Here is an 11,754-nt window from a genome sequence, read left to right as displayed (position 1 = left end):
TTCGAAAATTATTGTACCACACTATATCCGAATGTGGAACTGAATGTCGAGCTGGAATGCCGAGCCAGCTCGACATTCACAAAAAATTGTACAACACTATATACGAATGTCGAACTGAATGGCGAGCTGGAATGCCGAGCCAGCTCGACATTCGAAAATAGGCATACACCACTATATGCGATTGCCGAACTGAATGTCGAGCTGGAATGCCGAGCCAGCTCGACATTCGAAAATAAGCATACAACACTATTTGCGAATGCCGAACTAAATGTCGAGCTGGAATGCCGAGCCAGCTCGACATTCAAAAATAATTGTACAACACTATATCCGAATGTCGAACTGAATGTCTAACTGGTTTTACAAGCCAGCTCGACATTCGAAAATAAGCATACAACACTGTATGCGAATGCCGAACTGAATGTCGAGCTGGAATGCCGAGCCAGCTCGACATTCGAAAATAAGCATACAACACTATATGCGAATGCCGAACTGAATGTCGAGCTGGAATGCCGAGCCAGCTCGACATTCGGTAATTTGAATGTTGAACTAATGTCGAACGTCGAACGGCGAGACAACTTCACGCACCGATTCAATTTCTAGATAGTATTGCAACTGTACAAAACTGACGCTTACGTCGCACTGCAAACGCAATATTCAACTAAATCGGTTGATGTTCAAAGAATATAATGTATCCGACTGTTTGCTTGGACAGTATGTAATCTAGGGATTCAGCAAAAGCGGCGTGGCAGTGTGTTTGGGGGGTGGGGGCTTTCTATTTTTATGCCACAGCCTTTAAAATGTTACCCATCATTTTTAGCAGAGAAGTGCTTATGATTGTTATTGTGATCAGGTCGTAATTGTTAAACACAATACTTTCATCCACCCAAGTCTACACAAAATTACTTTGTTTGTGATTCAACGGATCGGGTTCTCTCTGTATATGTTTTGTTATTATCGGACGGCGGTACTTTACATACGTGACATAAATAAACTGCCGTAGATTTTATGAATACACGGTACACTAAAAGTAAGCATTCATTTGTCTGTAAAAAACGTGCAAGTTTTTTTTTTTATTCAATTTACATCTACTTAATTAAGAAACGATATGTTTTTAAAATATTGTGTTAGTGCTTTTTTATCATAAATATGTAAACACGCGTAAACCGTAACGACGGAAATCACTTGTAGCAACAAAAACGGGTCACCATCATAATGGCTGTGCACGTGTACAGGTGTTACCAACGGGTTAACAATATAATGATAGGGATGCTATTTACAAACAATGTGTCAAGAGCGCTAAACGTTTAAAGTGTGTTTATTAACGACATGATCTTTTTGTTTTGTTTAATAAAATATTTTTCATCAGAAACCACGAGGGCTTGTGTGGATGAAGATATTGTGTTGAGCATTTACGACGTTTGAACTATCAACTTCGTTTACAAAATGAAGACAGTGTGCGCGTTTCGCAACAGTGTTGGCTGATGAAATCTGGTTGCAGAGAATAAATAAGACTGGCAAAAACCAACGTTACTGTTTGAAAAATGTGTTCAATAGCGACTACCGTGATTTGCAACTTATTTCATATAGTTGTAGATTGACATCATGTTTGTTGAACCTTCATTTAATATTTTAGCTTACATACTCCCTGAATTGTATAATGATTCAATTATATTTTTTCAAATGATTGATATGTCATTTGTGAATAGAAAGTCATTTATTGTTTATGTTGTGGTTTGTCATGTAAAGATATTTCTGTGGACTCCTGTAATTTTTATGAAATGATTTATATTTCAACAATTAAGATCTTTGTCAATGCTTCAATATTCCAATTACATTTTTATTAACTTTGATGGAGCACTTAACCACATAATGTGTAGTATAAATTAAAGGATTTTCACAGGATTTGGCATGTATTAACGTTTTTCATCAATTGCTTTAAATTGATACAAATAAATTACGTTAACAACAAAAAACACAATCGTGATTAAATGCTTTTTCAGACTGAGCCAAATAAATCTTAGAAATGAAGCAAAAACAAATACCGCACGAAAGCGGATCTTTAACACGTAAAACCACTTGGCTGAATTTTTGTTCCACTTCATAGATTATTACGTTTTAAAGTCTGAGTTTTGTGTAAATGGGAAAGTTAATGTATACCAATTGTAAACAAAACATTGTACGGATTTTGAAATGCAACTGATGAGGGTCGAGACAATTTTAGTTCAAGTTTAAATCGCCCAAAGGCTCCTATGAATTTCTCGTTTATTAAAATTCATCTAATACTTAAACTAATGGATTTCGCACTTCGCATGAAATGTATATGAAGTTTTATATAGCTGTGTTGTTATTGTAATGGTTGTTACACGCGCTTCCCATCTCCAAAACCGAGGTTCAATTAAAGTTAACGGCACATGTGAGTTCGGTTGGCGATAACCATTCCAGACATATAAGATTTCCTTTACTCGACCGCAATAAAATGAAATATCTTTCATTTATAACAAAGAAGCTAGAATTGTCAGCCAGATGAAGATTTCGTCTGAGCTTATATAAAATCGTGCAACTGCAGGCTCTAAGGACCGCATTAACTTCTAGAATATATTCAAATCAAATGTATATGACAAGGTTTATGTTTATGGAGACGCCAGTTAATGACACTGATCGTTGTTTAACAGCAATAGGGGATGCGCGAGATATCGCTTTGTTATTTCAGACAGTGACAGATTGGGTTGTTATTGCAGTTTTTTTTGAACATCAATCAGTTTTGCAATTAAGTCCAACGAATTATGCAACGTTAATGTTAATTGTATGTCTATTACAAGTATAATTCTGTGGGTTTTTCCCTAAAAAATGCAAGCGACGATGTGCATTCGGTTTTCCACGTTTTTGCACTATTTAATCGTCTATCTTCATCATTTGAATCTGTCGGATAACAAACACAATAAAGATAAGCAACGTGGTAAGTCATTTTCCTTTTCATATATGGTCATCTTCGTTGATTAAATAGATTCGTATCCAGAAAAAAGTAACTAAGCATAGTGAAATAATTGGATGATTATTGTTATGTTTCACTAATTTAGTAAAATTAATATTCATAGATTTAATAAACGCCTCGTATTTATAACAAAATAAGTGGCTTTTAAATTAAAGCGTAGTGTTGAAATATTTAACCAACTAAAGTCTATTTTACACATTTCAGCGCGAGTTCTAACCGGAAATGAAGTTTGCGTTCTTTTCTTTGATCGGTTTGCTTTTTAATAAAATCGAGCGTTGTTTAAATATAAACCATCATATTAGGAAGTAAAATCACTCTGGCAAAGTCACACGTCCGTGTATAGAAGGACACCGTCGTGTCTGTGCTAGATCTTTGTTTTGTGGCGATTGTGCAATTGTGCAATGTAGGCAGTAAGCAATACATTTCCTTAATATACTGGAGTGGTGTCTTTAAAATATACTTATTCTAATCCTTAACCCATTTGTGCCTAATGTCTAGAAAAAAGGCCTTGGCAAACAGCGTAGACTCATCAGGGTCTGGGCTGTTTGCTTAAAGGAATTTCTGTAACAAATATTCTTAATATAGAAACAAATATGCTAGACATCCCTAATTTTGGAAATAAATTGATCCAATTTAGAAGGGTAGGATAGTCCAGTAGGCATGAATGGGTTAAGTAACTTAATGAAAATGAAAAAAGTTCAACGTAATATGAATGCACCATTTTGCACATAAGGATCACCATGATAATACCTTTTCTTAAAAGCCATTTTATGCCAAAACAATATAAAAAAGTCATGTACAAAGCAAGAAAATAATCGCAGACAAATCAAGCGACTGCTTGTGCACACTTTTGTTAGATGTAACCTACCTTAGTGCGATGTTTTCAGTGATTTAGTAGTGATCATCTGTGCTTACCCTATAATTATCTCCAGAAGACGAAACAAGAACAACTGTCTAAACTGTAAAACATGCCGTCGAGTAAAATATGTTTAATCATATGGTAGTCTTGGATGACACACGAAAATAAGTAAATGTGTGGCATAGCCGATGTAGCTGCTCAAAGTTGCATTGTTAGCCCGTACCAATGCAGAGATGTAGTCTTTCATGTGTGTCCTCTTCTAATCACACGGAGCAGCCCAAATGCGGAGCAAGTTAAGGTTGAATCGCTCAGCTGATAGATTATCATGAGGTGTAAAGTTGTGACCCGTGTCTTCACAGCATAGGTTGAAACAATCTTTGATGCATTGACAATCAAAATCTTTGCCTTGATCAAAATGGAGTTGCTCGGGGAATGAGTAATCAGCAATACAATCTAAGAACAAGGTTTTAGCAGTTGTTGTCGCCTTTTTAATTGCGACAAGGGTATAAAGGGTAAAACGGGTATAATGAACACAGATTTAACCAGTTTGATAGGGGATAAAAACATGTCCATCAAAATCATCCGGAAGATCGCGTATTCTATAGGTATGGACGCCACTTCGGTGGGTCGAGGATTTCTAATCACTAGACCACGATATTAAGTGGGCGGGGCGGAGCGTTCCTCTTAAAGGGGCCTTTTCACGTTTTGGCAAATTGACAAAATTAAAGTTTCAGATTCGCATATTTTCGTTGTAGTTATAATATTTGTGAGGAAAAAGTTATACTGAACATTTACCATGCTCTAAAATATCTATTATATGCATCTTTTGAGGATTTAAAAACCTGAAAATGATAAAGCGTTGCAACGCGAAACGATTGAATAATTTAAAGAGATCTGTTGTTGTCGTTATATTTTGTTATACTACGAGGATTACTTATATAAAGTATAAAGTACTCATTGTATGAGCACGGATGGCCGAGTGGTCTTAGCGATAGACTTCTATTCCAGGGGTCAGTGGTTCGAGCCCAGTTGAGGGTTACTTCTTTATTTAATTTTATTCTTGTTTTTTTTTACTGGAGCTTTTAAGATCCAATGTTTACATTTATCAATATAAAGCATTTTATGACAAACGTCAATACATGCCAAAATCTGAGAAAAGGTCCCTTTAAGGCGAGATGTTTATCATTTAGTTTACTGTAACCTAATCAGAAATGTTGCCATAAGTCATTGCACATGCGCGAAAACTCCCAATTGTAATCAGTAAGTAACATTCAATTAATTCATATGTTGCCCTTCATCAATACTAGAGCGCATTCTCGTGAGCTTCTTCGGAAGTAAAAAGGTGATTGGTCTTGTTAATTCATGTAGCGAATAATACATTTTAGTATTTTAATAGTTCTTAGTATGTTTACTCTGTTCATTTCAATTCGTTTTTGCAAATTGGTTTTAACTGTATAGGAAGATCTAGACAATATATTTCAATCATATTATCGATTGTTTATATTAATATTTATCATACTATTATTTGCATTAGTATTGAAAAAGTAGAAGTAGTAGTAGAAGTAGTAGTAGTAAAAGTAGTAGTAGAAGTAGTAGAAGTAGTAGTAGTAGTAGTAGTAGTAGTAGTAGTAGTAGTAGTAGTAGTAGTAGTAGTAGTAGTAGTAGCAGTAGTAGTAGAAGTAGTAGTAGTAGAAGTAGTAGTAGTAGTAGTAGTGGTAGTAGAGGTAGTAGTAGTAGTAGTAGTAGTAGTAGTAGTTGTAGTAGTAGTAGAAGTAGTAGTAGTAGTAGTAGTAGTAGTAGAAGTAGTAGTAGTAGTAGTAGTAGTAGTAGTAGTAGTAGTAGTAGTAGTAGTAGTAGTAGTAGTAGTAGAAGTAGAGAAGTAGTAGAAGTAGTAGTAGTAGTAGCAGTAGAAGTAATTGTAGTAGTAGTAGTAGTAGTAACATTTGTAGTAGTAGCAGCAGCAGCAGTAGCAGCATTAGCAGCAGTAGCAGCAGATTCAACAGAATCAACAGAAGCTGCAGCAGCAGGAGTTGTAATTATATATATGCCAAATAAGATTAATTGTCAGACATTTTACAAAGAATAGTTGTTTTATATTTTATTACATTATTTAAGGTTAAAAGATCAAAAATGGAGGGAAAAAATAAAAATTAATGTTAATTGGAAGTTTAGTTTCAGTTTCAAGATGTTTGTTTACGCTATACGTTCTTCCTTCATCGTCGCAATCGCGGCTGCCAGTTGTGTGCGAAATCATTGCCATTTCGGAGGCACCTGCATTTCGTTACAGAACGACAGTTCGGAATTCGTATGCAACTGTACAACCGGATGGGACGGACGCCTTTGCACGACCCGTAAGTGATTTGTGTAACTTTAATAATGTTGGCGCTGACAAGTGGTGATTATTCATTCAGGCGCATTGTTTTGAAGAAAGTTATGTGATGAACATATACGTTTTTATAAAGTCTGTTGACAGTGCAGAATATCTAGAGAGTGATTTTACTTATTACAACCATGCAAGTTGGTAAGAACAATATATAACTTCGATTAGATAAAAACATTATGTCTTAACTACATTTACACATGTATGATACTTTTTTAAATATTTTGCAAACAATAATACAAGAAATTTTAGGCTCGATTTGTTCATAAGGCCTAAACTACAGCTACCGCTATTCAGGAACATGAACCGCTTAGAGGTTCACCGAAATAACCAGGATGGATTTCATAATAAATGCGATACAAAACGGGGAGGTTGACTTTTGTTAAATTAATTGTCACCTGCCAACGTGCTCTTAATTTCAGCTTTCCGGTACATCGGATGTTTTCAGGATACTCCGGCCCGTATCATGAATGTCAGGCTACCCGATTCGAATTCAAACTCGCTGCTGGAGTGTGCCGCTCGTTGCCATGGCTACGCTTATAGCGGCACGCAGGTCAGTAAACAAGAGGAGTCAACGGAGTGGTCAAGGTTTTGTTATCAACAAATGGAGTAACAACAACCACTGCTCCCCTCATGCATCATTTTGCTATTTAAAAAGGCGCCACTTTATATAAGTATACATCTTACAACTGTTCACTGTTTGCACGAACAATTTTATCCCACTGCTTTAACAGAGGAATTTCTCAAGAAATCATTTTAAGTTGATATTCGTAGCTGTTATCATCTGTCATTAGGTTCGTTTCATTAAGCTCCTTACGCAATAAGTTAAAATATAAAATTATTTTGAATTCCTTTAATTATGTATAAAAGCTGTACATTGATTCATATAAGTAGATATAAATGGTAGGTCGGCACAGCCTGCTATTGTGGAGACTGTCTGAACTCCACGAGCATGCCGGATGTCGAATGTAACATGGCGTGTCCTGGGGACAGCAGCAAGAATTGCGGTGGACAATGGAGGATGAGCGTCTACAGCAAGAGGGGTAACATTTTGTACTTTGGTTATAAGTCCTTAGCAAAGTGGTAACATTTGTACTTTGGTTATACGTCTGCAGCAACAGGGGTGAGTTAGTTCAGATAATGTCAATGGAGTAAAAACTGTCTACGTTTCAGGGGTCACGTGATTTACATTGGTTTATGTGGTAAAAGTACTTAAAATATTATATTACTGCGACAACATGTCACCGAGCTTTGACTGTTTGTAAATTCAGATAGTGGTCCTCTGAAAAGATTGTTCAAAACAAGTCCTGGCCGCCGATACTGACCCTATTGACAAAATGATTTACAAAAACTTGTAACGTAAATTACTTTAACCAACATTTTCATGTAAAACTGCACGTATCAAAGGTTTAATATTTGGTAGCTCTCTTCGTGTATTGGTCCTATACAAACTTTGTTCATATGATACCGACCATGCCTTAAGGGTTAATTGATTTGCATAGACCAATTTAGCAATAATTTAAAAGACCGTCTCCTTTGGAAACACAAGGCCCAAAACTTCAATCATTGGCGTCTGTGACATTAGATATGGGTCATCTACAAATGTAGTTTATAACAGGCCCAAGGGAACAAAACCGACCACTTCCCATCACACTGGTGAGAATTCTCCGGAAAATCCTTTCTTATCGATACATCTATTTGTCGTTATTCGTCGCAAAAAATGTGTCGCACTTATATATCCATGTATACATTGTAGCGTCAGACAAACATCGCAAGCAAAGCCGCTTAGATGCGATACAAAATTCTCATTCGCATTAATAAATGTATAAATGTTAAGCAAAACTGATTTCAATCATTTAATCGAACTACATACCAAAGTTTTAAACATTTTTTTCTTTTGCAGCTCGGTAAATGTCGACTCATGAAAAAAGAAAATCGTGATTCCAAAACAACACTGTGAGTTGATACAAACTGCCCGAATGACACTCTTCGCCTATCGAAAACTGATTGCTTTTGTTATTTTTATAGAACAATATATTCTAATCTTAACTAAGTGCCTGATTACAGAGAAAAGTGTTTGCATTCAATTTTTCTGAGCAGTTACAGCATGGATGAAAATATATTAACGACAGATTCTTCTATGTTTATATATTCTCACAATAAAAGCTTTCTTCTGCAAATCAGTGTGTCATTATTTATCACGAACTTACAATAGTATACCGTTTTTTTCCTAAACAAAAGTGTTTAGAAAATGAAAAACAATATCAACAGCTTATCGAGTAATGCATACTACATCAGAAACAAGAAAATCAAATGAATACTCTGTAATAACACCATTTCGACATTTTCAAGAAGTTTTTTGTTTTTTTTCCATGTTCTCCTAAATAATAAACTTTTTTTTTTATTCAATATAAAAACATACAATATAAATATGTGCATAAGCAAGAACAAAAGTGGTACAATACAACAGTAATCATGTTAAACACGTATTATACATGATATGCTAGGATATACTGTTTTTTTTCTCTTGGTTGCATGTGGTGTATTCTGTTATTTTTAAATGTAATAATCAATCCTATAGATGAGTTGAGTAGAGTTAGGTAGAAGACAACTGGACTGGGTTATGAAAGGTTATGTGTTTCCATTTTTGTTCAAAAATATGAAGTTTATCGTTGTTGAGAGCTATTTCTTTTTCAATTTGGATCTTTAGTTTTAAATAGTTTATAAAACAGTTGAAAGTAGGTATTTGTTTTTTGTATTTGAAGCTAAATATAAAATATTTCATTAATATGATAATGTGGTTCACAGTGTTATTAATTTCTGGTATTTTAAAAGTATTCACACCGAAACTGATATTTAAGAGAGACAGTTTTAATTTTAATTGTTGTTTCTCTAGAAATGATGTTAACTGGTTCCATAGAATTTGAATATGTTTGCATTCCCAGAAAAGGTGTTCTATTGTTTCAATGTGTTCGCTGCATATATCACATAAATTTGTGTTGGATAGGTTGCACTTAAAAAGGTATTTATTTGTAGCTATGATTCTATGGACATATTTATATTGAAAATTTCTCAGTGTGCTATCTATAGTTGTTTTATATGGCATGATAAATATTTGTTTCCAATTAAATTCTTGTTCCCCAAGAAGGCTTTGCCATTTATTTTGAATCTTGGAGTTTTCTGCAGGGTGTTTAATTTGTAGTTTGTAAAATATTTTGTTTGTTTTGTTTTGTTTTGCAAGTATGTTTTCCGTGAATGATGTTTGAGTACATGGTGTGTTATTAGTATTAATTGTAGATTTAATATGTATGGGTATGCTTTTAATTAATGTGTAATACATTAGGAAATTGCTTGAAGGTATTCCGTATATATAACATATATTCTCAAAAGAATAGAAGTCTTTTATTCTGTAATCGTACAATTGGTCGACATATTTAATGTTTTTTTCAAACCAAAGTTTATAGAAAAAAGTCTTATTGTTTGAAGTTATGTCTTTATTGTTCCATAAAATAGTTTTACTGGTGATTTGGGTTTCTAGATTATGAGTAACATTAGTCCATGCCGATAAAACATTAGATAGAAATATGTTTTCGTTTGTAATTTCATGCAAAATGGTTTTGCTGATGTTACATTCAAAAAGTAAGGAGTCACCATATTTTTTTAGGATTTTCTGGTAAAATAATTTCCATTTACTTGTATTGGTATTATCTAGATATCTTTTAACCCAGCTGCATTTGATTGCATTCAAGAATGAGTCGATGTCCGTTAATTGGATACCTCCATTTTCTACAGATTGAATTAACTGAGTTCGCTTAATTTTATCAGGTTTACCGTCCCATATGAAATTAAATATTTCTGATTGTATATCTTTAATAATATCATTTGGTGGGTTTGGGAGAACTGTTAGTGTATAAATTAATTTAGGGAGTGCAAACGTTTTCAACACCGTGTTTTTTTCCGATTAGTGTAAGTTTACGATGCTGCCATGATTTTAAACAATTTTTAAATTTTTGTAATTTAGGCAGTATGTTTTGTTGAACTGTTTCATTTTCATTGTTTGTAAAGGTTATTCCTGACGTTGTTGCTTCATCTGATGTCCAGTGGAATTTCATTTCTTTTTTAAGTTGAATATTACTTTGTTTAAATTTACCTACTCGTAGCACAGTGCATTTACTTTTGTTAAGTTTAAGACCCGATGCCATTCCAAAAAGGGTAAGCGATTCTATGAGATTATTGAATGAGTCAATACTGTCATTTAAAAAATAAGTTGCGTCGTCAGCAAATAGGGACTGTTTAATATCTTCGTCTGGTTCTAGCGATATTCCATGTATATGTTTATTTGATTGGATATAGTGTGATAGATACTCGATGCATATAATGAATAGTGAGGATGAGAGTGGACATCCTTGTCGTACCCCTCGTTCGATGTTAAAACTGTTTGAGAAGAAGCCATTGTTAAATATTATACTGTTAATATCGGTATAAAATAGTTTCACCCATTTTATAAGACTTTCACCGAAATTCATATTTTCTAAGCAAGAGAACATAAACGAATGGTCTAGTGAATCGAAAGCCTTTTCAGAGTCTGCAAAGAAAATGAGGCCAGAATTGTTTGGTTGGTTGAAATAATTGATGCATTCTTGTATCAGACGTACATTTTCACCAATGTATCGTCCTTTAATAAAACCAGATTGAGATCTTGAAATGACTGATGGTAATACTTTTTTTATTCTGTTTGATATACTTTTAGTTGCAATTTTATAATCATTGTTAAGTAGACTAATCGGGCGCCAGTTTGATAAGGATTCTAGGTTTTTTCCAGGTTTTGGAATGAGTGATATTATACCTTGTTTTTGTAGCGTAGTTAGGTTTTTGTTGTTAAATGAATAGTTAAGTGAATTAATTAAATGTATCTTAATATCGTTCCAGAATATTTTATAAAATTCAACTGTGATGCCATCAGATCCTGGACTTTTGTTATTTTGCATTTCTTTAAGTGCTAATCCACATTCATATTCATTAAGTAATCCGTCGCACAGTTGTTTTTCTTCTTGATTTAAAACATGATGTGTATTTTTAAAGAGGGTGTTATTTTCAACATGTTTTCGTTTATAGAGGGTTTCGAAAAATAAACGTTGTTCTTCTAGTATTTGAGTTCTGTTTGTTATATCTTCGCCATTAACTACTAATTTGTGTACAGTTTTTTGTTCACTTCTACGTTTTTCGATGTTTGCGAAGTATTTTGTATTTTTTTCATTGTGTTCAACATGCTGTGCACGTGCTCGTAATATAATTCCATTGAGTTGTGTATGATAAATTCCTTCTAATACTTGTTTTTTTGATGTTATTTCATTCTCAATGTCTTTGGTATCGTTTGTGTTTGTGTCATGTAATTGTTTTTCAAGTGTTTCAATGCTTTTGATGGTTTCAGTTTCAAGTTTGCGTGTTTCTTTTTGTTTAAATGATGTGTATGTAATTGTTGTGTTACGTATATTTCCTTTAATTACTTCCCATAAGGTGTTT

General features: G+C 34.0%; 1 protein-coding gene across 3 annotated transcripts; it reads left to right on the top strand.

Moving 5' to 3' along the window:
- The first annotated feature begins 2,908 nt into the window (after window positions 1-2,908).
- LOC127834062 (uncharacterized) lies at window positions 2,909-8,411 on the top strand. Of its 3 annotated transcripts, none has more exons than XM_052359635.1 (5): window positions 2,909-2,956; window positions 6,024-6,202; window positions 6,654-6,784; window positions 7,139-7,274; window positions 8,135-8,411. In XM_052359635.1, exons 2-5 carry the CDS (start codon window positions 6,037-6,039, stop codon window positions 8,140-8,142), a joined length of 441 nt encoding a protein of 146 aa, XP_052215595.1. In that variant the 5' UTR covers window positions 2,909-2,956; window positions 6,024-6,036; the 3' UTR covers window positions 8,143-8,411. The 3 variants fall into 3 exon arrangements, with proteins under 3 accessions (XP_052215595.1, XP_052215596.1, XP_052215597.1); XM_052359636.1 differs by lacking the exon at window positions 2,909-2,956 and adding an exon at window positions 5,109-5,193; XM_052359637.1 differs by lacking the exon at window positions 2,909-2,956 and adding an exon at window positions 5,161-5,193 and having other exon boundaries at window positions 6,030-6,202.
- Window positions 8,412-11,754: the final 3,343 nt, after the last annotated feature.

This window comes from Dreissena polymorpha, chromosome 6 (assembly GCF_020536995.1).
Source record: "Dreissena polymorpha isolate Duluth1 chromosome 6, UMN_Dpol_1.0, whole genome shotgun sequence".
In the NCBI taxonomy this organism is placed as follows: Eukaryota; Metazoa; Mollusca; class Bivalvia; order Myida; family Dreissenidae; genus Dreissena; species Dreissena polymorpha.
Note: the sequence above shows the minus strand (reverse complement) of the source record. Positions and strands in the feature narration are given on the sequence as shown.